At 33.1% G+C, this 25,952-nt stretch overlaps 1 protein-coding gene and 1 long non-coding RNA gene across 2 annotated transcripts; one reads left to right on the forward strand and one right to left on the reverse strand.

Annotated features, from left to right (window-relative positions):
* The first annotated feature begins 622 nt into the window (after positions 1-622).
* LOC148679818 (uncharacterized) lies at positions 623-3,932 on the forward strand. The gene is made up of 2 exons (XR_015945489.1): positions 623-2,642; positions 2,695-3,932. It is a non-coding gene; the product is annotated as an uncharacterized LOC148679818 (long non-coding RNA).
* A 12,192-nt stretch (positions 3,933-16,124) lies between these two features.
* On the reverse strand, positions 16,125-20,192 carry LOC148679819 (uncharacterized). The gene is made up of 2 exons (XM_088651532.1): positions 16,637-20,192; positions 16,125-16,533 (listed from the first exon to the last, which is right to left on the reverse strand). Exon 1 carries the CDS (start codon positions 17,252-17,254, stop codon positions 16,718-16,720), a length of 537 nt encoding a protein of 178 aa, XP_088507658.1. The 5' UTR covers positions 17,255-20,192; the 3' UTR covers positions 16,125-16,533; positions 16,637-16,717.
* Positions 20,193-25,952: the final 5,760 nt, after the last annotated feature.

The following is a 25,952-nucleotide window of genomic DNA, read 5'->3' on the forward strand; positions in this document are numbered from 1 at the left end:
CTGCAGACTCATCAGACCAGGCATTGTTTTTCTTATCTTCTATTGTCCGTTTTGTGTAAGCCTGTGTGAATTGTAGCCTTAGTTCTAAGCTGACAGGAGTTGGCACCCGCTGAGGTCTTCTGCTGCTGTAGCCCATCTGCCTCAAGGTTGGATGTATTGCGTGTTCAGAGATGCTCTTCTGCATACCTCTGTTGTAACGAGTGGTTATTTGAGTTACTGTTGCCTTTCTATCAGCTCAAACTAGTCTGGCATTCTCCTCTGACTTCTGGTATCAACAAGGCAGTTTCTGAAATATTCTGGCCAGCCCATCTGGCACCAACAATAATGCCATGTTCAAAGTCACTTATATCACCTTTTTTCCGCATTCTGATACTTGGTTTGAACTGCAGCAGATTGTCTTGACCATGTCTACATGCCTAAATGCATAGAGTTGCTGCTATGTGATTGGCTGATTGGAAAATTAACAAGCAGTTGGACAGTCGTACCTAATAAAGCAGTCAGTGAGTGTATTACACATCAAATGTTGACTAAATTGACAAAATATGTATTTTCAGCCCGCCAAAACATTGTTACCATTTAAATAAACAGTGAAAATTGCAGTGAAATTTAATTTTTGTGTAGATTTTTTTTTTTTGCTGAAAATGGCAATATATTAACACACCCTTAAAGGGATAGTTCACCCTGACTGAAAATCATTCACTCACCCTTTACTTGTTTCAAACCCGTTGAGCCCAAAAAAGAAACTTTTCTTAAGAAAACTATGTGCTTTTTTTTTTACAATGGAAGTCAATGGTTACAGCTTTTAAGCTTCCTTCAAAATATCATCTTAAGAGTTTAACAGAATAAAGAAACGCAAAAAGGCTTAGAACTACCTGAGGGTAAGTAAATAATAAGTATATTATAATTTGTGTCTGAACTATTCCTTTAAGTAACCATATTTATGTAATTCTCCTAGTTTAGAGGCAATTTTAAAGAAAAATGGGACATTATATCATTCCTCACCTCATTCTCTCAAGTTAATCTACGGTTTTCTAAATGCTATGCTAAGCCAAACTGAGTGAGTGCTTTCGAAAAGTGCAAACGTTCAGGTGTTACCCTCAGGAGTGTGTGTGAGTGTGTGTGTGGAGAGCATAACTACAGCCCTGTAATTGAATTTTTTTTCCTGCTGTAATGAAATGCCAACAATTTGCGTTTTTTATTACAGCATTAGGCCTTTCCCCACATGCCTCTAAAACAAACTGTGATAATAAACAGAGGAATGCTACGCTATTAGCAACAGGTAAACATAAACCTGCAGGTGTAGTCACTGTAGGATTACTGATCATATGTGTGCATGTATTTTAATGAGATTGTCTTATGCAAGCAGCTATTCTTCTAAAGATTAAAATCTGTCAATCAAATGCACATTTCAAAGCAAGGGTTTGGATCTCGAAGTGTTTTGTCTGAGCTCCTGAGAGGTCCCATGCTGGAATAAATAAAGGTTTCCTTTTTTTAAATCAATCAAGCTAAATTACTACTCTGCAGTGCATTCACATACGCAGAATCTGGAGATTGATTTTACTGACTGGACTAATTTCACCTCCCTCAAAACATCACAATTCTGCTTTTCTGAACCATCCATACTTAATATTAGATAGGCTACAGACTACTGAGCACTTCACTATATGAATCCAAAGCAAATTAATAGAAACTATTACATCTAAACAATATTGGCTGCAAAGGCAGTTACTGTATATGACAATAATATCACAGAGACTGTCGAACAAATGATTTATGAGCACTGAAGGATCAAGTTACAGTAAAGTTAAGCCTACACTATCGGTCAAAAGTTTGGGGTCAGTAGGATTTTTTAATGTTTTAAAATAGCTGATCCTGCTCACCAAGGCGGCATTTAATTAATAAAAAATACAGAACAAATAGTAAAATTGTGAAATATTGCACTATAAAATAACTGTTCAAATGTAGTTCAAGATCATTTAATCTAATATTATATTCCAGTGATTGTAAAAATCAATTTTCAGCTTCATTACTCCCGTCATCAGAGTCACATGAGCCTTCAGAAATCACTCTAATATTAATTATTATGATTATTATAGGGCTGAGCGATTTGGCCTACAATAAAAATCTCGATTAATTGAACATTTTAACTCGATTACGATTAATGAATGATTATTTTATTTATTTTTTGCGCTCATAGTTCACTGTACAGTAACTATGTTCACATATTACAAGTGCTAGATTTTTGTATTACTTGATTTTAAAATAACTGATAAAAACACACTATCTACTGTCTTCGTCTATTTATTGAATATCAACATTAAACAACTTAAATTCAAACACAGATTACCTAAAACAAAGTACTTTTTTCTTATAAAAAAAAGTGAAAATAAACAATCTTGCACTTTTGGAAACAATATTATAAACTATTTTCAATGTTTTCCAGATTAAAAGTAGAGAACAATCAACAACTCTTCTAAATAAAATAACTCAAGTTTAGCCTTGCAAATAAAATTGTAAACTGGACTTGCATCTTCTGTAAACAAATATTTTAATGTAAATAATAATTTTAATGTAAACGACAATATGCCGTCTTAAAGCATCTCTAGCTCGTCAATGTAGTGCAAAGTAATGCCCAAAAATGGGTCCATCATCCTGCTTGACTAGAGATCAGATGTGGCTGCAAAATGGCCACAGAAGAATAAATCAGCCTCAGCCTTTAACAGAGTGGTGTCACGCGTTCCACGCGCGGTAGGGAAATTAATTGGGGAAAAAAAATCATCTGGAAAAATCTGTGAATGATTACTTTTCGATTAATTGCCCAGCCCTAGATTATTATTATTATTATCTTTATTATTATTATTATTATTATTATTATTATTATTATTATTATTATTATTGGTAATAGTAATAAAAGCAATAATGGCTGAAGTAATACAATAAGAAAGCAGTCCTTCAAAATTTTTATAAATATTTAACTTTTTTTTTTACATTTAATAAATGCTGCTATGATGAACAGAATAAATTTCTTAAAACAAAAAAAAACATGAAAAAAAAACTGACCGCAATCTTTTGACTGATAGTGTGTATGTTGTTAATAAAAATGGGGTAAGTTAGGAGACAAATATGCATTCAAGGTTAAATTTAATGCAAAGTGACAGGACTCACAGAAACATGTGGACAATTGTAAATTTATTTGTATTATATATTTGTGATATTTATTTGTAGAATTTATTTATAATTTCATGTTTTATCAACTGATGTGAATGATAACAAATTAAAGTTGCTATTTCTAAATAACAGTTTTTAGCATAACAAAACTATTAAAGCTGTATGTTCAATTGGGCTGAGGATAAGGACAATAACAGTTTAAACATTTGTAAATTTATTTTAATAACAAAAAAACAAAAAAATCCGAGAACCAAATTGATATATTTCTTTAAAGAACAACTCTCATAAATCAACCATCAGTCCATTTTAGAAATGTTCGGGTTTTCAAATACTTTTTATGAATGTATTTATTTCAGAGACAGATAATTTACGTTTCTGATAGAATGCCCCTAATGTTTTGAAGTCATATTTACAGGCGACGTCAGACCGAATAATCAAAATAGCGAGGTAAACAACATTAGGGACCATGTCACAACTTGTCACTATTCCAAAATGAACAAATGTGCCAATAAAAAAACAACATTACCTCAGTTAAATTCCTGTAGTACTATCACTCACTCGCTGTTCTTACATGCAATGGCAGAACAGTGTTTAACGTGTATTAATAACACAAAATAACATCTTACTGCTCGGCGGCAAGTCAATAAACACCTGCCTTACCTTACTGTCTGTCGATGAAAAGTGTTGTTCGGTGTGTTGCATATCATAGACGTGTCCAGTCTCCTGGTATAGAATGTGTTGTCCGTGTTTTTAAAAACATTTTCCACGTACACATTCGTCCGTCGGTAAAGTTTTCAGCGTCTAAGTTAGCCTTGATGTTTGTGATTAACAATCGTATGTGAGTGACTGTAGGACCGCCAATCAGTTGAATGCTTGATTTTGATTGGTCAGTTACGAATTTGGCGTCTATTTCCGACCCTCAATTAAACTGCCATCTTAGCACTCACTTATCACTGTATAGATCATTTTAGTGTGGTCAAGTCTTTGGCCCATGAACATTTTCTACTTGTTATCAAACTATTTCATTACTGTAACGAGGCAATTCAATCAAAACATAATGTTAAAACAGTGGTCATGATGTCATTTATCAATATTTGGCTCCATTTGTATTCCTAGAAGCTATAAAAATTAAAAATGTAAAAGAGGAAATGCGTGGGACCTTTGTTTTTGTTCACACCCCTTAAAATGTCTGCAGATTTTTTTCTGTAACTCCAAAAGTAATCATTTTGTTTTTTTTTATTCAAATTTTTATGTCTTCTTTATAATAAACCTTATTCTTTTTTATGCAGATTTTGTAAATTCATAAACGTAAATTTTCTAATTGCAAGCCAACATTTATAGCATTTATAAAGAGATTAAAAACCACTTACAATTGCAGATTCACTTAACAAGAAAGCACTCAAAACATATACCATTTGCACAACCTTTAATATATAATCTATTAAATCTCTAAATTGCTGTTATATTCTTATGTTGCCCTCTTCACTCTCAATTTCTTTAATCTATCCACAGATCAGATAACCCACTGATATTTCATAGTTTTTTTTTTTTAATTTCTTTTGTTTTTTCTTATTTCTTCTTTTTTTTCGTTTTTATCGGCACCATCGTAAATAATATAATGATTGTTATTGTTAATGTTGTGTACCAAATGTATCTTTCTGTTATACAATAAATGTAAAAAAAAAAACTTATCAACTGTAGATACAACCACATATAAGTTTTATTTAAATAACTGTCTGTATTTGATTAAGTAGCATTTTCTTTGAAAAATACAGAAAATTAATATCTATGACTAAATTTTACATTTTTTTTTATCAGTTTCCAATCAGGCTATGAAATAAAAAGGCATAAAATAAAAAGATGGCATGTTTTCAGTCATGTGTATAATTATTTTAGACAACAGAGTAATGTTTTAACATCAGAAGAGAAATCATATTTGGTTGAATAACCCTGATTTTCAATAGAAACAAATGAAAACATTTTGTATTCTGTCATTTTCTGGAAAGAGGGAGGGTAAAAATAAACACAAAATAGCAATTATTAATTGAAATTTATAAGAAACTTTATTAGAATAGGATTAAACAAATATAATTTTAGCATGAAAATGAGCTGAACACATTTATGCATGCTTTTGGATATTTTTGAAACAAAAAGTTTATGCATGACCAAGCACGTGCATGACTAAATTGAAAAGCAATGGATATTTCCAAGCCTGGGAGAAACAGCTGCTGAAATGGGAATGCAACCATGACAGAAATGAGCCCTTGAGTGAGCAATAACTGGCAGATCAATAAAGAGCTGGGGAACAGCAGAAGAGAGAAGAAGAAATGTGTTTAGAGTCTCGCCTCTTTAACGGCATCTGTGAGAGCCATCAGATCAAAGTACACATGACTTGTCCCTCAATTGCTCATTTAAGGTAGTGTTAGTGCTTGTCTGGTCTACAGTAAAACACACAAAGCAAGACAACACAGTGAAAAGGAGAATGCACTTGAGCATTGGCTCTTTAATGTTTTCATTCTACTGCCCTGTATATTGTTTTTGAATTACAAAAAAAGCATTAGGAACTCTTCCTAAGGCACTAGCTGAAATTGAACTTTACAAGTGAACAGTTTTAGGCAGAAAGTATAAATAGCGCTTCACAGTCTTTTTTTTCACATTTAAATGTTTTAAATATGTGTAGCTTTATTACCACTGCTTCTAATGCAAAGTCAATAATCCTGCTGCCTCCAAAAACACCATCTCTAATTTTGACCTCATTCTTGGCCAGAATTGCATGTATCATTCATGCTGAAACTATCACAGACTGCACTGCCATAAACTGCGAAAACGTAAGTAGGTTGAGAGATGAGAAAAATGTTGATGTAAAATTAAAAACATATATATATTTTTGCCCCCTCAAAATGTGTGCTTTTAGCTTGATCTCAAGAGGACAGTAACTATTTTACAATGTGTCAGTTTAGTGGCTAATTTGTACGACTTTGTACGAGTTCAGTTGTACAAAAATATATGATTTTAAAAAGGAGGCGCGGCACCCCACACCTAAACCTAATCATTATTTGGGATGCGCAAATTGTACTAAATTATAGGAATGAGATCAAAAAAATTCATACAAATAAGCCACTAAAGTCAAAAAGTTACAAATTTCCGTGAGATAGCATTGATATTTTATGCTTAACCAACATTTCTCAAAATGGATAAATCTAATTTTGCAACAAAACTCTTCATTTACAAAAAAAAACAAAAAATAATCAGTAGATCTGCTACGTGTAAGTTTAAAAGCTTGCAGAGTTATATAATGTGTACTGACTCTCACAAGTGTATCTCCAGTTATTTTGTGTGATTAATATATTTTAAATAAACTGCAAACAAAAAAGTAAATAAACTTTCCTCTCTGTCTAATGGCTCATTATGCTGCTCATTATGCAGGTCTTTGTCTTTTCAGGTGTGACTCACTGCATAGTAATGATAGTTCACGCCTTCCCGCATAAACCAATTTCACTCAAAAAGTGACTTTGAAATTTTAATTCATTATATTGTTTTCTATGAGCAAGTGAACAAGATGATTCTCACATCATTTTGAAGTAAAAACACTAGGCTTCCAGATCCAGTTCTCAAAGTCGTACCGTACGTTCACACCGAAAGTGGCGAGAGCGTCCAAGGTCGCTCTGGCCGCCCTGGCGACAACGCTCTCTGCCTTCAGCTCCTGCGGCGAGAGCGTCAAAACTCGCTACATTGATCTCTTATTTAAAGGAGCCGTTGCAGCATATCAGTTACATTCCTGCATAAGACATGTTTTTAGCGTGAAAATGTTGCGCACTTCTTATCAAATTCATACAACAATGGAAGATCAAGTTGCGTGTGGTGCGGCTTTGCTCTATTTATCCAATATGTGTCCATATGGCTGAAATATCCTGAAGCAGCAGTACTGTTTTGTACTGTCACATCGCGTGAGATTCCCGCTTTTTTAAGATAAATTTATATAACATTAATGAACATCAGTAACTCGCCAGTAACTTATTTAATGCATGTTCCTGTAGGAAAAAATTGTAAATAATTGGAAATCCGGCGACCGCAATAATTAAACCCTTGGGAACAACTGTGGTCGGAACCAAAGTTCACAGGTCTGTGTTCTCTGAACTGCTATCAAGCGATGGACGTCTTCATTCTGATTGCTTGCCGCTGAAACGCGTCATAGCTCATTACCATAAAGTTGACTTCATTTCAACTCTCCTCGACACTCACGCCGGCAAAGACGCGCCGCGCTGCTCCTCGCCGCTTATCGCCGCCGGCTCTCATTGAAAATGAATGACTTCCGGCTACTTTGACGCTCTCGCCGCTTTCGGTATGAACGTACGATTATGCACAAATGTTCTCTGTGTGTTTCACGGCCTTGTTTCAGTGACTTTAGAATTGTAGTTTTTCACTAACCACGCATAAATGTTTCTTTCTCAAAAACACAAGCACATAAAAACATGCTGCTTATGTATTATTGTAGCCCAACTTGTGCTGTTTACAGTGTTATCACACTTTAGCCATTCATATGTTTTTAAGATACTGAAAACAACACAAATGTCAGTGCATGTCAATACTTCTCCAGAGCCCCAAAACACCATCAGACCCCAGAAGGGTAAGGTGTGATCACTTCAGCCCAGTCTAATGAGGAAACTTAACTTATTTACGTTTGTTCAGTTTAGTTACTTATTTGTATGCCCTCATACAATTTCAGACTTAAAAAACAAACCCCACCCCTAAACCCAACCGTCATTGGGAGATGAGAATATTGTTCTAAAATGTATAAATGAGATCGTACAAATTCATAAAAATTAGCCACTAAATCAAAAACGTACGAATTGTTGGCCTGAGATGAATTCAGACATACTACTAGGCTTGCATGCTGTTTTTAGCGTACTATAGTATGAAAGTATGCAATGTTGGACTCACCACAAGCATCTTTCTGTTAGTTAGAAACTGAAATCGAACTGTAAACAATAAATAAGTGCTATATTAGCTTAGCGACTTGCTAATGTTAAACTGCATGGGGTAAAAATACATATAAAATAAATATCCAGTGGTATTTCTTATACATCCCGTAACATTTACATAAATGTGAATATACACTCAGTGGCCACTTTATTAGGTACCGGGTTGTATCCCATTTTGCCTTCAGAACTGCCTTAATCCTTTGTGGGATAGATTCAACAAGGTACTGGAAATATTCCTGAGATTTTGCTCCATACTGACATGATATCATCACGCAGTTGCTGCAGATTTGTCGGTTGCACATCCATGATGCAAATCTCTCGTTCCACCACATCCCAAAGGTGCTCTATAGGATTGAGTTCTGTGAAGGCCATTTGAGTACAGTGAACTCATTGTCATGTTCAAGAAACCAGTCTGAGGTGATTCATGTTTTAATGCATGGCGCCAGGCCCATGCAGAGACTGTCCAGAGGGCATGAGCAGGTGAAGGATTTTTTGAAGAGCGGTTGGGGGGGGGGGGGGGGGGGGGGGGGGGGGTTATCGCGCGCGTACTGAAGAGCGGTGTTGTCGCGCGCGTACTGAAGAGCGGTGTTGTCGCGCGCGTTCTGATCAGCGGTGTTGTCACGCGCCTACTGAAGGCCGGTATGTGTCGCGGGGGCACTTTTTTTCCAAGACTAAAAAGGGCATGTGCACCGCACAGGTTGAGCCCTATGTGTGCTGTTGTAAAATAGGAATCATTTTTTTATTATTTTTGTTTCTTTTTCTTTTAATCAAACAATTATTTGTATTGGTCATGTAAGGGTCATATATTAACTGAATTTCTAATGTTGTGTGTGAGTGCTGTGCATACTAATTAGCATTTTTGGAGAAGTAGATAGATGTGGGTCCAAAATTAAATTCAGCAGAAACTTCCTGTCTGAAGAGAGGTGTTAAAACTGAACACAGAACACAGAAAGATGTATGCTTTGTTGTTGTGAAGAGAGAATTCGTTGAAAAAGAGGAAGTATGTCGAAGGTGCGGCCAATGGAGGACTGAACAATGACTGACAAGTGACGTTACACCAAAACTCCACCTGTTAAGATCAGTTGTGTATATATGCTGGAGTCAGGAAATGTATGTTAGTTGCGAACCTCTTGAATGTAATTCTTGTATTGCATTGGGGTAATGTAACCCAGAGCTCTGTCATCGAATTATTCATGTGTATCTAATAAATTACTAATATTTTTGGCATTGAAGAAAACCATCTCCAGACCTTTTCTTATTGAACACGCATGGAATTGGCTAGATATTCCAACAGTGCACGTGCCTGCATGGCGCGTTATCTTGCTGGAAGTAGCCATCAGAAGATGGGTACACTGTGGTAATAAAGGGATGGACATATACTCAGGAAGGCTGTGACGTTGACACAATGCTTAATTGGTACTAATGGGCCCAAAGTGTGCCAAGAAAATATCATACCATTACTTCACCACCACCAGCCTGAACTGTTGATACAAGGCAGGATGGATCCATGCTTTCATGTTGTTGATGACAAATTCTGACCTTATCATTTGAATGTTGCAGCAGAAATCGACTCAGACCAGGCAACATTTTTTCCTATCTTCTATTGTCCAATTTAGGTGAGCCTGTTTGAATTGTAGCCTCAGTTTCCTGTTCTTAGCTGACAGGAGTGGCACCCGGTGAGGACTTCTGCTGCTGTAGCCCATCTCAAGGTTAGACATGCTGTGCTTTCAGAGATGCTTTTCTGCATACCTCGGTTATAATGAGTGGTTATTTGAGTTACTGTTGCTTTTCTATCAGCTCAAGCCAGTCTGGCCATTCTCCTCTAACCACTGGCATCAACAAAATGATTTGCACCCACAAAACTGCCCACACTGGTAATCAGTTGGACAGGTGTGCCTAATAAAGTCAGTGTTTATGTAAATATTTGTTGTAGACCTTGCATTCAGAAACAAAGTAAAAGAAAAACAATGACAGCAGCAAGAAAACAGCAATAAAGAAAGCATCAGATCACAGCGATGAGGATATGTTTGTGCTAGCTCTACAATTCAACATCTAAGTAAAGTCACATCACATTTATTTTTGTTAAACTTTATTTGATACCCTTATGAAAATCATCCATTCTTTTTTTAAACTAAAACATTTAGTTAGTTACTTACTCCCAGGGCCATTTATGTCAAAGTTGATACTTAGCCGCACCACATTGGTGTTTTGTAACATCTAATTTTTATTTTTTTACAAGGTGGGTCATTAGCCCAATGCTCAACCCCTAACCTGGAGGACCAGGACATACACACATACACTATGGACAATTGAGCTTAACCAATTCACCTATAGCGCATGTCTTTGGACTTGTTGGAGAAACTCGACTGACCCAGCGACCTTCTGAAACTGCAGTCACACTAGAGTTTGAGCTTGCGAAATTCTGTTGTATGGCGTTGCGAAAGGGGCGGGATTAAACAAGATGATTAGACATTAAAAAAGAGAGCGATTGCTCTATGTTTTAAATTTCTGTCCAGAGAGGTCATGATTTAATCCTTGATCGGTCTCATGTAATCTTGTACGCAGCGAATTGTGAAACTTGAAGCTTGCGTTTCCGGTCTGACCCATTTGCGCGCGCATGAATGGAAGTCTATGGGCAGAAAAGTCCAGTGTGACTGCAGCTTCACTGTGAGGCAACAGCACTAACCATGCGCCACTGTGCAACCAAAAACAAAACAAAACATTTAGTTACTTTTGTAAATAGTTACCACAAATTCACCATTGTTTTGTTGCACCATTTGTAGTTATACTGTATTTGAGTTTACAGAGCGATTTATTTTAATAAAGTAGTTCTTTAACAAAGGTTGAGTTGAACGAGTTAATTTTGTTAAACATGGTATTTGTAGTAAATATGTGGTTGGTAATGTTAAAAAAAAGTTACCATGCTTTATACAATAACAAAACTGGTTAATTATTGTCAACAATGGTGGAGCCACCTATTATGTCATCACCACAAAGTAATATCATGTGTACTAGCCAGAGTACTTTCAAACTCCAAAACTAACTTAGAATAAACTTTTTTGTTTGTTTGTTTGAGCCTGATTTTGCTTAAAATTACATCACATCAGTATGTTCTTTGATTTCAATTGATTCATATCAAGGCCCTTGCTCTTTTCCTCCACTTTTCAGTATCAGTTCCTTCATTTTCCAGGTAAATTCTTCTCTTTTCTTTGCTCTCTCACATTCTGTGTGTTCCCTCGCTGATATGCTGCATTAATAATGGAGTGGGTGTGAAGATCTTCCTGCCGGAACATTCTCCGTCATTAATCCCAATATGTAGTGTGCTGGAGATCTGACAGGGTTCATTTCAGCTTCGGACACGCTCGTGCTCAACTCCGCTATACAGCACACGCAGCAAACACGCACACACATTCATAAAACACACACACACAGGTTAGTTTTCTCAATGAAATACTACTAGCTTACTGAACACACTGCTATATATTGAGGCGTGCTTTTTTTAAATATTATGTGAAATAATTATTCCATGATGATTGTATCCTCAGACAGTTTTGTATAAAATGTCTTAAGAGTTAACAACAATTTTCTAAATTTTCGTGATTTCATGATTCGATATTTATATATTGATATTTTATAATCTATTTAAAAAATGAACAATGTTGTATCTGTGGTGTAAAGCATGCTTTTAAAAGTGACTTCATTTGCCCTTTTTAAAACAATATATGTATATAACAATGTATATAATAATGTATAAAATGTCCTAATATTTAACATCATTTTTTATTAGGAAAAAATCTGCCACATTATTACAGTTTCATTACACTGAAAATTAAAGTATTGTACCATACAGTAATTATACAGTAAACTTTTACATTTTAAATGGTACAAAATAAATACTGTATGCAGCAATTATTTCATTTATTTATAAAAAATTTGTTTAGCAATAATTCAACTTATTTCTAAAATAATAGTGTTTAATAATGGAGAAAAATTACATTACCCATGTGATCATGTACAGAAAATGACACCAATCAGCATCACAGCAAGCATTAATAGCTCAATTTACTCTCATTAAACACAACGAATAGTGCAATCAGTTGCTTTACTAACTCTTTTGAAATACAGTACATGTTTGTATATAATTATTATTTAAAAAAATCTGCTTTTCACTTTATAAATACAACCATTATTTAATTAATTAATCTACATTTTTCATTTTGATTGTGTCATTCGCAAAAAAAAAAAAAGAAAAAAAATTTTTTTTCAGGACTCAGGACTGAATTTGGACAACCCTGGCTTAAAAGAATAGTTTAGTTCACCCAAAACAGAAAACAGATTCTTCTCAGCCTCATGTGGTTACAAACCTTAAGATTTTTATTTTTATTTTGTTGCATAATAAAGAAGATATTTTGGGAAAAAAATAAATAAATAAAATAAATATACAGGTTTTTAAATATATATATATATATATGTGTGTGTGTGTGTGTGTGTGTGTGTGTGTGTGTGTGTGTGTGTGTGTGTGTGTGTGTGTGTGTGTGTTAAAAAAGACAGAAAGAAAGTAAAACAAATACTTTTTTTAAGAAAGATGAAAATCTGTAATCCCTCAAAGAAAAACGAATACTATTTAAGTCAATGATTACAGGCTTCCATTTTTTATTTCTCAAAATATTTATTATTGTGTTACTACACAATAAGACAAACAAATAGAATGGAAGTCTATGGATACAGGTTACAATGGTCACTATTTCTAGTGTGTTAAAAGACAGAAAGAAAGTAAAACAAGACTTAATTTTTAGAAAGCTGAAAACCTGTAACCATTGATATCAATAAAAAGAAAAACAAATACTATGGAAGTCAATGGCTACAGGTTTCTATTTTTTTTTTTTTTTTTGTTAAAAAAGACAGAAAAAGTAAAACAGGTACTTTATACAAAGAAAGCTGGAAATCTGTAAGCATTGACTTATGTAAAAGGTAAAACAAATACTATTGAAGTCCATAGTTACAGGTTTTCATTTTTCATATATCTTCTATTGTGTTAAAAGAAAGAAATAAAGTAAAACAGGTACTTTATTTGAGGAAAGATGAAAATCTGTAACCACTGACTTTCATAGAAAAAAAATCAAATGGTTACAGGTTTCCATTTTATTTTTTTTTTTCCAAAATATCTCTAATGTGTAAAAAAAGACAGAAAGAAAGTAAAACCGGTACTTTATATAAAGAAAGCTGGAAATCTGTAACCACTGACTTACAAATACTATGAAAGTCAATGGTTGCAGGTTTTCATTTTTTTCATATCTTCTATTGTATTAAAAAAGGAATAAAGTAAAATCGGTTTGGAACAAGTAAAACATTAATAAATAATAACAGAATTTTAAGTTTTGGATAAAAAAAAACTTGATCGCTTTAAGAGGCATCAGCAAATATTTCGCTATAGAAATCATTCATTCATACATTCATTCATTCATTCATTCATTCCTTTTCATTCAGGGGTCACCACAGAGAAATGAACCAACAACTTATCCAGCATATGACACAGCCAATTCCAGCTGCAACCCAATACTAGAAAACATCCATACACAGTCATTTACACACATACACTGGCCAATTTAGTTTATTCAATTCACATATAGCGCATGTCTTTAGACTGTGGGGGACACCAGAGCACCTGGAGGAAACCCACGCAAAAACGGGGAGAACATGCAAACTCCACACAGAAATGCCAACTGACCCAGCTGAGGCTCAACCCAGCGTCTTTCTTGCTGTGAGGCAAAAGTGCTACCCACTTCGCCAAATGTGAACCTCGCCATGAAAAAAGGTTTTCACCAAAAACCCTTTCTAAGTTTGTTTGAGCAGGCTTGTATTTTACAGTACGGAAATACTCAAAAATGTATCTGTCAAGGTTTTTTCAAAAATTATATTTGTTTTACAAAAGTCACACAAATGGAAATTTCACATCTGTCACATCCATAACAGAGCGTTTTCCTCATAAATGCAAAAAATGTCAAATAAAATATATTAAAATCAATCATTTTAGTTCTATAGTGAATCTGGTAATTCACAGAATCTCTAGAAGCTATGTTGAATACTGTAAACTTGCAAACCTTTTTGGGTTTTGATTTGAAATATGAAAAATTGTGATTGATTTTTTGAATTGTAATTGTGATTAATTGATTGTTTTTTTCTGATCTCATAGCTCTGTGGTTAGTAATTTAATAAAAATAAAAAAGATGTTTCAATATAATGTTAACATATACTTTCTCTGTGAATTTATGTTTTGAGATTTTACTGCAAACGTCACATCCATTATGCTGGAATTGCTCATATTTCTGTGCAAAGCAGATTTCGCCGTCTATTTCGTGACTTCAGGTCAAATGCTCTGTTTTAGTTCACTCCACATCATTTCATTAAGGTTAAAGTTAGATTAAGATTTGTAAAACACAAGTTATTTATTTATTTATTTATTTATTTATTTATTTATTTAGCTCTGGTGTGTTAGATTTCCAATCATAAATTCTTATGATTTTACTTTACATAATGTTCAATTGTTGAAACATTACTCACTGAATAATTCTGAGTGTCTGGAATTTTAAAGCCATTGTTTTTTAATATGCTACCTAACTACCTACCTACCAACCTATATAACTATCTACAGTTATCTTCTTATTAGCTTCCCTGTTATTTTTCCCCAATTTCTATTTAACAGAGAGATTTTTTAATACATTTCTAAACATAATAGTTTTAATAACTCATTTCTAATAACCGATTTATTTTATCTTTGCCATGATGACAGTAAATAATATTTGACTAGACATATTTTAATATACTTCTCTACAGCTTAAAGTGACATTTAAAGACTTAACTAGGCTTATTAAGTTAACTAGGCAGGTTAGGGTAATAAGACAAGTGATTGTACATTGATGGTTTGTTCTGTCCACTATCGAAAAAATATAGCTTAAAGGGGCTAATAAATTTGACCTTAAAATGTTTTTTGTTTTTTATTAAAAACTGCTTTTATTCTAGTCGAAATAAAACAAATAAGACTTTCTCCAGAAGAAAAAAAATATATAATATCAGACTTATTGTGAAAAAATTACTTGCTCTGTTAAACATAATTTGGGAAATATTTTTTAAAATAAATTCCACTTTTTGCTCAAAGAAAAACAAAAACATGCAGAAGAAAGCTGGCAGCCAAATCTGCAAGGTCTGTAAAACTGAATTATGAATTTTAATTTTAGTGAACTAAATGAACATTTATAATCAACTGACAACCCTAAATAATATAATATAATATAATATAATATAATATAATATAATATAATATAATATAATATAATATAATATAATATAATATAACATAATTTATTATAATATAATATAATATAATATAATATAATATAATATAATATAATATAATATAATACAATATAATATAATAAATATAATTTAATATAATATAATATAATATAATATAATATAATACAATATATTATAATATAATATAATATAATACAATATAATATAATATAATATAATATAAAATAATATAATATAAAATAATATATTATAATATAATATAATACAATATATTATAATATAATATAAAATAATATAATATAATATAATATAATATAATATAATATAATATAATATAAAATAATATAATATAATATAATATAATATAATTTAATTTAATTTAATATAATATATAATAATATAATATAAAATAATAAAATATAATATAATATAATATAATATAATATAATATAATATATTATAATATAATATAATATAATATAATATAATATAATATAATATAATATAATATAATATAATATAATATAATACAATATAATATAATATAATATAAAATAATATAATATAATATAATATAATATAATATAATATAATATACTAAAACCCTCGACTTTCATTGTGAAAATGTATAGAAGAGTGCTGAAAAAAAATACAACACTGTTGTTCACCTTAACTTTTTTATTTATTAAATTTATTTCTACCTATTTATTTTATTTTGTCTTGTACAGTCGATTGTTCCACTTCCACCTGTATCTTCTTAATTCTGATGTTGTTGGCATTGTCTTCAGTGTATGATCTTCTGTGGTCCAGAATCTGCCGGTTTGTCTTAGTCGGGCATCTCAGCTGAGACCTGTCCACTATGGGTGACCCTGCCGGTATCTGTGAAGTACCAGTGGTGAAGCTCTCAGCATCACTGATGCACACAAGCCCTCACAGCACGTCAAGCTGCAAACCGTGTGAGGGACCCTAACCTAACCTACCAGACACCACGAATCACTAAACGCATCGAAACACCCAGAGGAGTCCAGCGACCGACCAGCGACATGAGAACAACCGCTCAGAAAACCACCTGATGACCACACCGCAAAGCATTAAAAACCATGAGCAAACCAACTGGCAATCACCAAACACATCCTATTGATGAAACAAGAGTGTGTGAAAAGGAAACTTACTTGTAAACTTGCTCTAGAACTATATACAGTATTTACAGTATATACAAATGCAGCATGTGGTGTGATTCTGCATGTGAGGACTCAGTGTCTGGGCCTCTTTCTTCTGGGCTCCACAGGCAGCGGCTCTTCACTGATGTCTACCTGGATTCGAGGAGCGATGCTGGAACCAGACCTGCTCTCAGTGATGATTACTCGTCCATCGGCCTGCACTGTCTCCTCCACTACAGGACACCCGAGTGTTTCCCACAGCCGCTGCTTGATACCCAGGCCCAGCTGCAGGCTGTATGGACGGCGGTGACCACAGCGGTTCTTGGTCATGGGCTCCACCACAGAGCGGTAGATGTCCTGATAGACTTCAACGCTGCAGCCATGGATGGAGAGAGGCTCTGCCTGCTGACCTGCATCCACTGAAGACACTGTGACTGCTGGACGGAGGTCAGGAAGGACAGCCGTGTTCTTCAGGTGTCGCTCCTCCAAGCCTGAAACAGAGACACAGCTGTAAGTGTGGTCTAACCTGACCACAGCTGCAGGATCCAGAACAGAAGAGACGCCCTCCACCCAGAAGTCTTTCAGGCGTGCAGGAAGAGCTCTGGTTCTTCTGAGGCGACGCTGCTCCATGAAGATCAACTTAAATCAGACAAACTGATGAAACTTGTCAACTTGGAGAGTTAAAAGAGCTTCAAGCAGAGGATTCAAGACTTTCAGACAGTTGTGTGGATTTAAAGTGTAAACTCAGGTTGCCGTGGTGACAGAATATTGAAGTGGTTTAAATGTAAACAACTCTTGATCAGCAGTAAGTCAATCAGAGCAGGAGAAGAGTTCTTCTCCATTACTTCTCTAGTACCAGTGTTGTATTTTTTACAGCAAATATACATACATGTGGTGTAAACTCAACTAAATTAGTGATACAGAAACATAAAGAAACATTTTGATTTAAATATGACTCAAATTAATTAGGCTCAGTAGATATTTATTATGATTCATTATTTTAAATCCAATATCAACTAAAGATCTCTTGAAAAAGCTTTTTAAAATGTCCACATGCAATGAGATATATGCACACAAACTTTTAATTTCTCTTTCATTTAATTTTTTTTTAATTAATTTGAAAATAACCCATAGAAAAAGTCAGTAAGAGCAAGCGGAATCCTCTGTCGGCTGTGGCTTCAGTGTGACTTCAGCTAATCAGTTTTGGCCAGTGCAAACAAGTTTTCATGAGTTTAACAACCAGCAAGAAAACACACAATCTGACGTAAGTGAAGTCATCTCTCACTACTGTATTGTTTTTAAATGGAGGAAAGATTTTACAAGTAACTTTTTATTCTAAATCTTGGACGTTATTCTTGAAACAAAAAATGAGCAATAATAAGGTGTGAAGCACCAAAAGCGGCTCATATTAAAATGAATTTGAATAGTAATTTGGCTATTATTGTTTATTCTAAATATTTAACTAATATCTTTTGGAACATTATGATGTGTGGTTTTGATGGCCATCCCACAAGCTAATCCAGCTAAAAATAGTGCTAAAAATTGCACTTAAATGCAATATTTAAATTTCACCATTAAATAGAAAATGATGCGAATAACTGCAAATAAGTCAATTTTTGAGAAAAAGAATCACCCCTTTCACCAGGCTGGCTTCAGGCCTGGATCATCACTACCTGGCTGAGATACAATATTAAGTAGGTTTCAGACCAAACAAGAAGCACTGCATTAAATTCCATTTTTCTGCACCATCTTTAAAATATGGAAATTCATTTGACCCCAGTATTTTCAATGAAACTTTTGCGCTAGCCTGCTGCTAATGACGCTGCTTGCGTCTTTTTTCACACTTTAACAACCAATTGCATGCTTAAACCTTTTTAACTGATTATATTTGAATTACATCACAACATCCATGCTGTAAAAGGAACCATATCAGATTAAAAATAGTCACATTAAGGCAAGCTTTTACCGAGAGTTCATCATTGGCTGAAAAACACTATCTGTCCATATACTGTATAGCTCATTGAAGTCAAAATGATCAGCCCTCCTATGTTTTTTTTTTCTCCAATATTTTGCAGGTCAGAGTTTGCCAAACTAGAACTTTACAACGCAGCAACATGCAAAACTTGTCGCACAAGCCTGCGTTTCCTGTCTTCTGCTTTCGCATGCGTATGCATGGAAATCTATGGGGCTAAAAGTGCAGTGTGACCATGACTTTAGGCCCACAGCTATTTTTAGTTTATATGCTACGCCACGTTATCATTATTAGAAAACATCAGGTTAATTATATTTGTCATACAGATGCTATTTATTACAGGGTGTCCGCGGGGTCTTGAAAAGTATTAAAAGTTGATAAATCAGTTATGAGAAAATTAAGGCCCTTAAAAGGTATTAAAAAAATAATTGAGTTTTTACAAAGTCTTAAATTTTGTTCAAGCGATGTCCAAAGCGTTCGACTCCAAAAAAGCATACATACGTTTATGTTTCTCCTAATATTAACAATGGCATGCTCAATTCATGCGTTTGGTTTGGGCTGGGGTGCATCTGGCCAAGCTCCTCCTCTGCAGCAGGACATATTGTATATAAAGAGTTTATTTGCAAAAACAGAGAACACCTTTTTTTTTTTTTTTTTTTTTTAAGAGAAGTGCATTAAAGAGAACACTTGCAAAAACTAGCATGATGTATGGAAATGACAAAAACTGTGGATTTTAGTAGTTTTCAGAAATTATGTTTTTATATTAAGTATTAAAGATTTGTTTAAAGATAATTATGTGAACAAAAAAAAATAATAACCTCTTCGTTAAAATATAAGACGTTAAGAGATGGTGTCTATTTCACTGGCCACACAATGGATGAAAACAATGAAGAGATATAGTAGTATGTTCCAACTCATTATCTGCATTAGATGGTTTTTACAGTGATTAAAGAGATCATCTTTAAGACAGGACTTTCTATATGAAATTTGTACAAAATTTATACTAAATTGAAAGAGAAACAATGTTTATGAATGCCTACTCATGTACAGGAGTAGAGGTGAATGAGTTGGCAGAGAAGCTGACTTAAAACTTGCTCAGAGAAAGGCTGTTGTTATTTCACAAATCAGTTTAATGGTGAAGGGATTGATCCAACAGGTCTATTGATCGAAGGTTTGTGAAGAAATGTCACACTTCCTTGTAAAAGTATTTTGTATAATTTTCTAAATAGTTTATTTTAATACATTTGTGGCTGCTGTTTTCTTTAGTTTATTTTACATACATGTAAAATTGAGGTATTTGGTATTTTATTTTAAAATACATTTGAGTGCACAGTATTATTGCCCATCCCTGGCGATTCTTCATCATGAGCTCAGCTGCAGAGTGACAGATGTCCAGATAGACCTCAACACTGCATTTCATGAAATATCAACTAAACAGCTCTCGTGAAAAGACATTTTAACATGTTCATATATATAAAGCATTATGACGTATATGTCTATTTTGGTTGTTTAAATTTACCTACAGTGTGATCAAGTTTGTATACACTGTAATAGTGGCTGTTTTAGCATATGAGCAATTCCATAAATAAATTCCATTCATTTATTCATCCATTCATTCATTTCCTTTTCAGCTTAGTCCCCTTATTGATCTGGGGTCGCCACAGCAGAATGAACCGCCAACTTATACAGCATATTTTTTCATGCAGCGAATGCCCTTCCAGCTGAAACCCATCACTGGTAAAACATTCGTACACAAACTCACACACACACACCTACATTATGGTCAATTTTAGCATACTCAATTCACCTATATCACATGTCTTTGGACTGTGGGGGACACCAGAGCACCTGGAGGAAACCCACGCAAAAACGGGGAGAACATGCAAACTCCACACAGAAATGCCAACTGACCCAGCTGAGGCTCAACCCAGCGACTTTCTTGCTGTGAGGCAAAAGTGCTACCCACTTCGCCAAATGTGAACCTCGCCATGAAAAAAGGTTTTCACCAAAAACCCTTTTCTAAGTTTGTTTGAGCAGGCTTGTATTTTACAGTACGGAAATACTCAAAAATGTATCTGTCAAGGTTTTTTCAAAAATTATATTTGTTTTACAAAAGTCACACAAATGGAAATTTCACATCTGTCACATCCATAACAGAGCGTTTTCCTCATAAATGCAAAAAAATGTAAAATAAAATATATTAAAATCAATCATTTTAGTTGTATAGTGAATCTGGTAATTCACAGAATCTCTAGAAGCTATGTTGAATACTGTAAACTTGCAAACCTTTTTGGGTTTTGATTTGAAATATGAAAAATTGTGATTGATTTTTTGAATTGTAATTGTGATTAATTGATTGTTTTTTTCTGATCTCATAACTCTGTGGTTAGTAATTTAATAAAAATAAAAAAGATGTTTCAATATAATGTTAACATATACTTTCTCTGTGAATTTATGTTTTGAGATTTTACTGCAAACGTCACATCCATTATGCTGGAATTGCTCATATTTCTGTGCAAAGCAGATTTCGCCGTCTATTTCGTGACTTCAGGTCAAATGCTCTGTTTTAGTTCACTCCACATCATTTCATTAAGGTTAAAGTTAGATTAAGATTTGTAAAACACAAGTTATTTATTTATTTATTTATTTATTTATTTATTTATTTATTTATTTATTTATTTATTTATTTATTTATTTATTTTGCTCTGGTGTGTTAGATTTCCAATCATAAATTCTTATGATTTTACTTTACATAATGTTCAATTGTTGAAACATTACTCACAGAATAATTCAGAGTGTCTGGAATTTTAAAGCCATTGTTTTTTAATATGCTACCTAACTACCTACCTACCAACCTATATAACTATCTATAGTTATCTTCTTATTAGCTTCCCTGTTATTTTTCCCCAATTTCTATTTAACAGAGAGATTTTTTAACACATTTCTAAACATAATAGTTTTAATAACTCATTTCTAATAACTGATTTATTTTATCTTTGCCATGATGACAGTAAATAATATTTGACTAGACATATTTCAATATACTTCTCTACAGCTTAAAGTGACATTTAAAGACTTAACTAGGCTTATTAAGTTAACTAGGCAGGTTAGGGTAATAAGACAAGTGATTGTATATTGATGGTTTGTTCTGTCCTTTATCGAAAAAATATAGCTTAAAGGGGCTAATAAATTTGACCTTAAAATGTTTTTTGTTTTTTATTAAAAACTGCTTTTATTCTAGTCGAAATAAAACAAATAAGACTTTCTCCAGAAGAAAAAAAAATATATAATATCAGACTTATTGTGAAAAAATTACTTGCTCTGTTAAACATAATTTGGGAAATATTTTTTTAAATAAATTCCACTTTTTGCTCAAAGAAAAACAAAAACATGCAGAAGAAAGCTGCAGCCAAATCTGCAAGGTCTGTAAAACTGAATTATGAATTTTAATTTTAGTGAACTAAATGAACATTTATAATCAACTGACAACCCTAAATAATATAATATAATATAATATAATATAATATAATATAATATAATATAATATAATATAATATAATATAATATAATATAACATAATTTATTATAATATAATATAATATAATAAATACAATATAATATAATATAATATAACATAATATAATATAATATAATATAATATAATATAATATAATATAATATAAAATAATATAATATAATATAATATAATTTAATATAATATAATATAATATAATATAATATAATATAATATAATATAATATAATATAATATAATATAATATAATATAGTATAATATAATATAATATAATATATTATAATATAATATAATATAATATAAAATAATATAATATAATATAAAATAATATAATACAATACAATACAATACAATACAATACAATATAATATAATATAATATAATATAATATAATATAATATAATATAATATAAAATAATATAATATAATATAATATAATATATTATAATATAATATAATATAGTATAATATAATATAATATAATATAATATAATATAATATAATATAATATAATATAATATAATATAATATAATATAATATAATACAATACAATACAATATAATATAATATAATATAATATAATATAATATAATATAATATAAAATAATATAATATAATATAAAATAATATAATATAATATAAAATAATATAATACAATACAATACAATATAATATAATATAATATAATATAATATAATATAATATAATATAATATAATATAATATAATATAAAATAATATAATACAATACAATATAATATAATATAATATAATATAATATAATATAATATAATATAATATAATATAATATAATATAAAAGAGTGCTGAAAAAAAATACAACACTGTTGTTAACCTTAACTTTTTTATTTATTAAATTTATTTCTACCTATTTATTTTATTTTGTCATGTACAGTCGATTGTTCCACTTTCACCTGTGTCTTCTTAATTCTGATGTTGTTGGCATTGTCTTCAGTGTATGATCTTCTGTGGTCCAGAATCTGCCGGTTTGTCTTAGTCGGGCATCTCAGCTGAGACCTGTCCACTATGGGTGACCCTGCCGGTATCTGTGAAGTACCAGTGGTGAAGCTCTCAGCATCACTGATGCACACAAGCCCTCACAGCACGTCAAGCTGCAAACCGTGTGAGGGACCCTAACCTAACCTACCAGACACCGCGAATCACTAAACGCATCGAAACACCCAGAGGAGTCCAGCGACCGACCAGCGACATGAGAACAACCGCTCAGAAAACCACCTGATGACCACACCGCAAAGCATTAAAAACCATGAGCAAACCAACTGACAATCACCAAACACATCCTATTGATGAAACAAAAGTGTGTGAAAAGGAAACTTACTTGTAAACTTGCTCTAGAACTATATACAGTATTTACAGTATATACATATGCAGCATGTGGTGTGATTCTGCATGTGAGGACTCAGTGTCTGGGCCTCTTTCTTCTGGGCTCCACAGGCAGCGGCTCTTCACTGATGTCTACCTGGATTCGAGGAGCGATGCTGGAACCAGACCTGCTCTCAGTGATGATTACTCGTCCATCGGCCTGCACTGTCTCCTCCACTACAGGACACCCGAGTGTTTCCCACAGCCGCTGCTTGATATCCAGGCCCAGCTGCAGGCTGTATGGACGGCGGTGACCACAGCGGTTCTTGGTCATGGGCTCCACCACAGAGCGGTAGATGTCCTGATAGACTTCAACGCTGCAGCCATGGATGGAGAGAGGCTCTGCCTGCTGACCTGCATCCACTGAAGACACTGTGACTGCTGGACGGAGGTCAGGAAGGACAGCCGTGTTCTTCAGGTGTCGCTCCTCCAAGCCTGAAACAGAGACACAGCTGTAAGTGTGGTCTAACCTGACCACAGCTGCAGGATCCAGAACAGAAGAGACGCCCTCCACCCAGAAGTCTTTCAGGCGTGCAGGAAGAGCTCTGGTTCTTCTGAGGCGACGCTGCTCCATGAAGATCAACTTAAATCAGACAAACTGATGAAACTTGTCAACTTGGAGAGTTAAAAGAGCTTCAAGCAGAGGATTCAAGACTTTCAGACAGTTGTGTGGATTTAAAGTGTAAACTCAGGTTGCCGTGGTGACAGAATATTGAACTGGTTTAAATGTAAACAACTCTTGATCAGCAGTAAGTCAATCAGAGCAGGAGAAGAGTTCTTCTCCATTACTTCTCTAGTACCAGTGTTGTATTTTTTACAGCAAATATACATACATGTGGTGTAAACTCAACTAAATTAGTGATACAGAAACATAAAGAAACATTTTGATTTAAATATGACTCAAATTAATTAGGCTCAGTAGATATTTATTATGATTCATTATTTTAAATCCAATATCAACTAAAGATCTCTTGAAAAAGCTTTTTAAAATGTCCACATGTAATGAGATATATGCACACAAACTTTTAATTTCTCTTTCATTTAATTTTTTTTAATTAATTTGAAAATAACCCATAGAAAAAGTCAGTAAGAGCAAGCGGAATCCTCTGTCGGCTGTGGCTTCAGTGTGACTTCAGCTAATCAGTTTTGGCCAGTGCAAACAAGTTTACATGAGTTTAACAACCAGCAAGAAAACACACAATCTGACGTAAGTGAAGTCATCTCTCACTACTGTATTGTTTTTAAATGGAGGAAAGATTTTACAAGTAACTTTTTATTCTAAATCTTGGACGTTATTCTTGAAACAAAAAATGAGCAATAATAAGGTGTGAAGCACCAAAAGCGGCTCATATTAAAATGAATTTGAATAGTAATTTGGCTATTATTGTTTATTCTAAATATTTAACTAATATCTTTTGGAACATTATAATGTGTGGTTTTGATGGCCATCCCACAAGCTAATCCAGCTAAAAATAGTGCTAAAAATTGCACTTAAATGCAATATTTAAATTTCACCATTAAATAGAAAATGATGCGAATAACTGCAAATAAGTCAATTTTTGAGAAAAAAAATCACCCCTTTCACCAGGCTGGCTTCAGGCCTGGATCATCACTACCTGGCTGAGATACAATATTAAGTAGGTATCAGACCAAACAAGAAGCACTGCATTAAATTCCATTTTTCTGCACCGTCTTTAAAATATGGAAATTAATTTGACCCCAGTATTTTCAATGAAACTTTTGCGCTAGCCTGCTGCTAATGACGCTGCTTGCGTCTTTTTTCACACTTTAACAACCAATTGCATGCTTAAACCTTTTTAACTGATTATATTTGAATTACATCACAACATCCATGCTGTAAAAGGAACCATATCAGATTGAAAATAGTCACATTAAGGCAAGCTTTTACCGAGAGTTTATCATTGGCTGAAAAACACTATCTGTCCATATACTGTATAGCTTATTGAAGTCAAAATGATCAGCCCTCCTATGTTTTTTTTTTCTCCAATATTTTGCAGGTCAGAGTTTGCCAAACTAGAACTTTACAACGCAGCAACATGCAAAACTTGTCGCACAAGCCTGCGTTTCCTGTCTTCTGCTTTCGCATGCGTATGCATGGAAATCTATGGGGCTAAAAGTGCAGTGTGACCATGACTTTAGGCCCACAGCTATTTTTAGTTTATATGCTACGCCACGTTATCATTATTAGAAAACATCAGGTTAATTATATTTGTCATACAGATGGTATTTATTACAGGGTGTCCGCGGTCTTGAAAAGTATTAAAAGTTGATAAATCAGTTATGAGAAAATTAAGGCCCTTAAAAGGTATTAAAAAAATAATTGAGTTTTTACAAAGTCTTAAATTTTGTTCAAGCGATGTCCAAAGCGTTCGACTCCAAAAAAGCATACATACGTTTA

Source organism: Danio rerio, chromosome 19 (genome assembly GCF_052040795.2).
Source record: "Danio rerio strain M-AB ecotype USA chromosome 19, GRCz13ab, whole genome shotgun sequence".
NCBI lineage: Eukaryota > Metazoa > Chordata > Actinopteri > Cypriniformes > Danionidae > Danio > Danio rerio.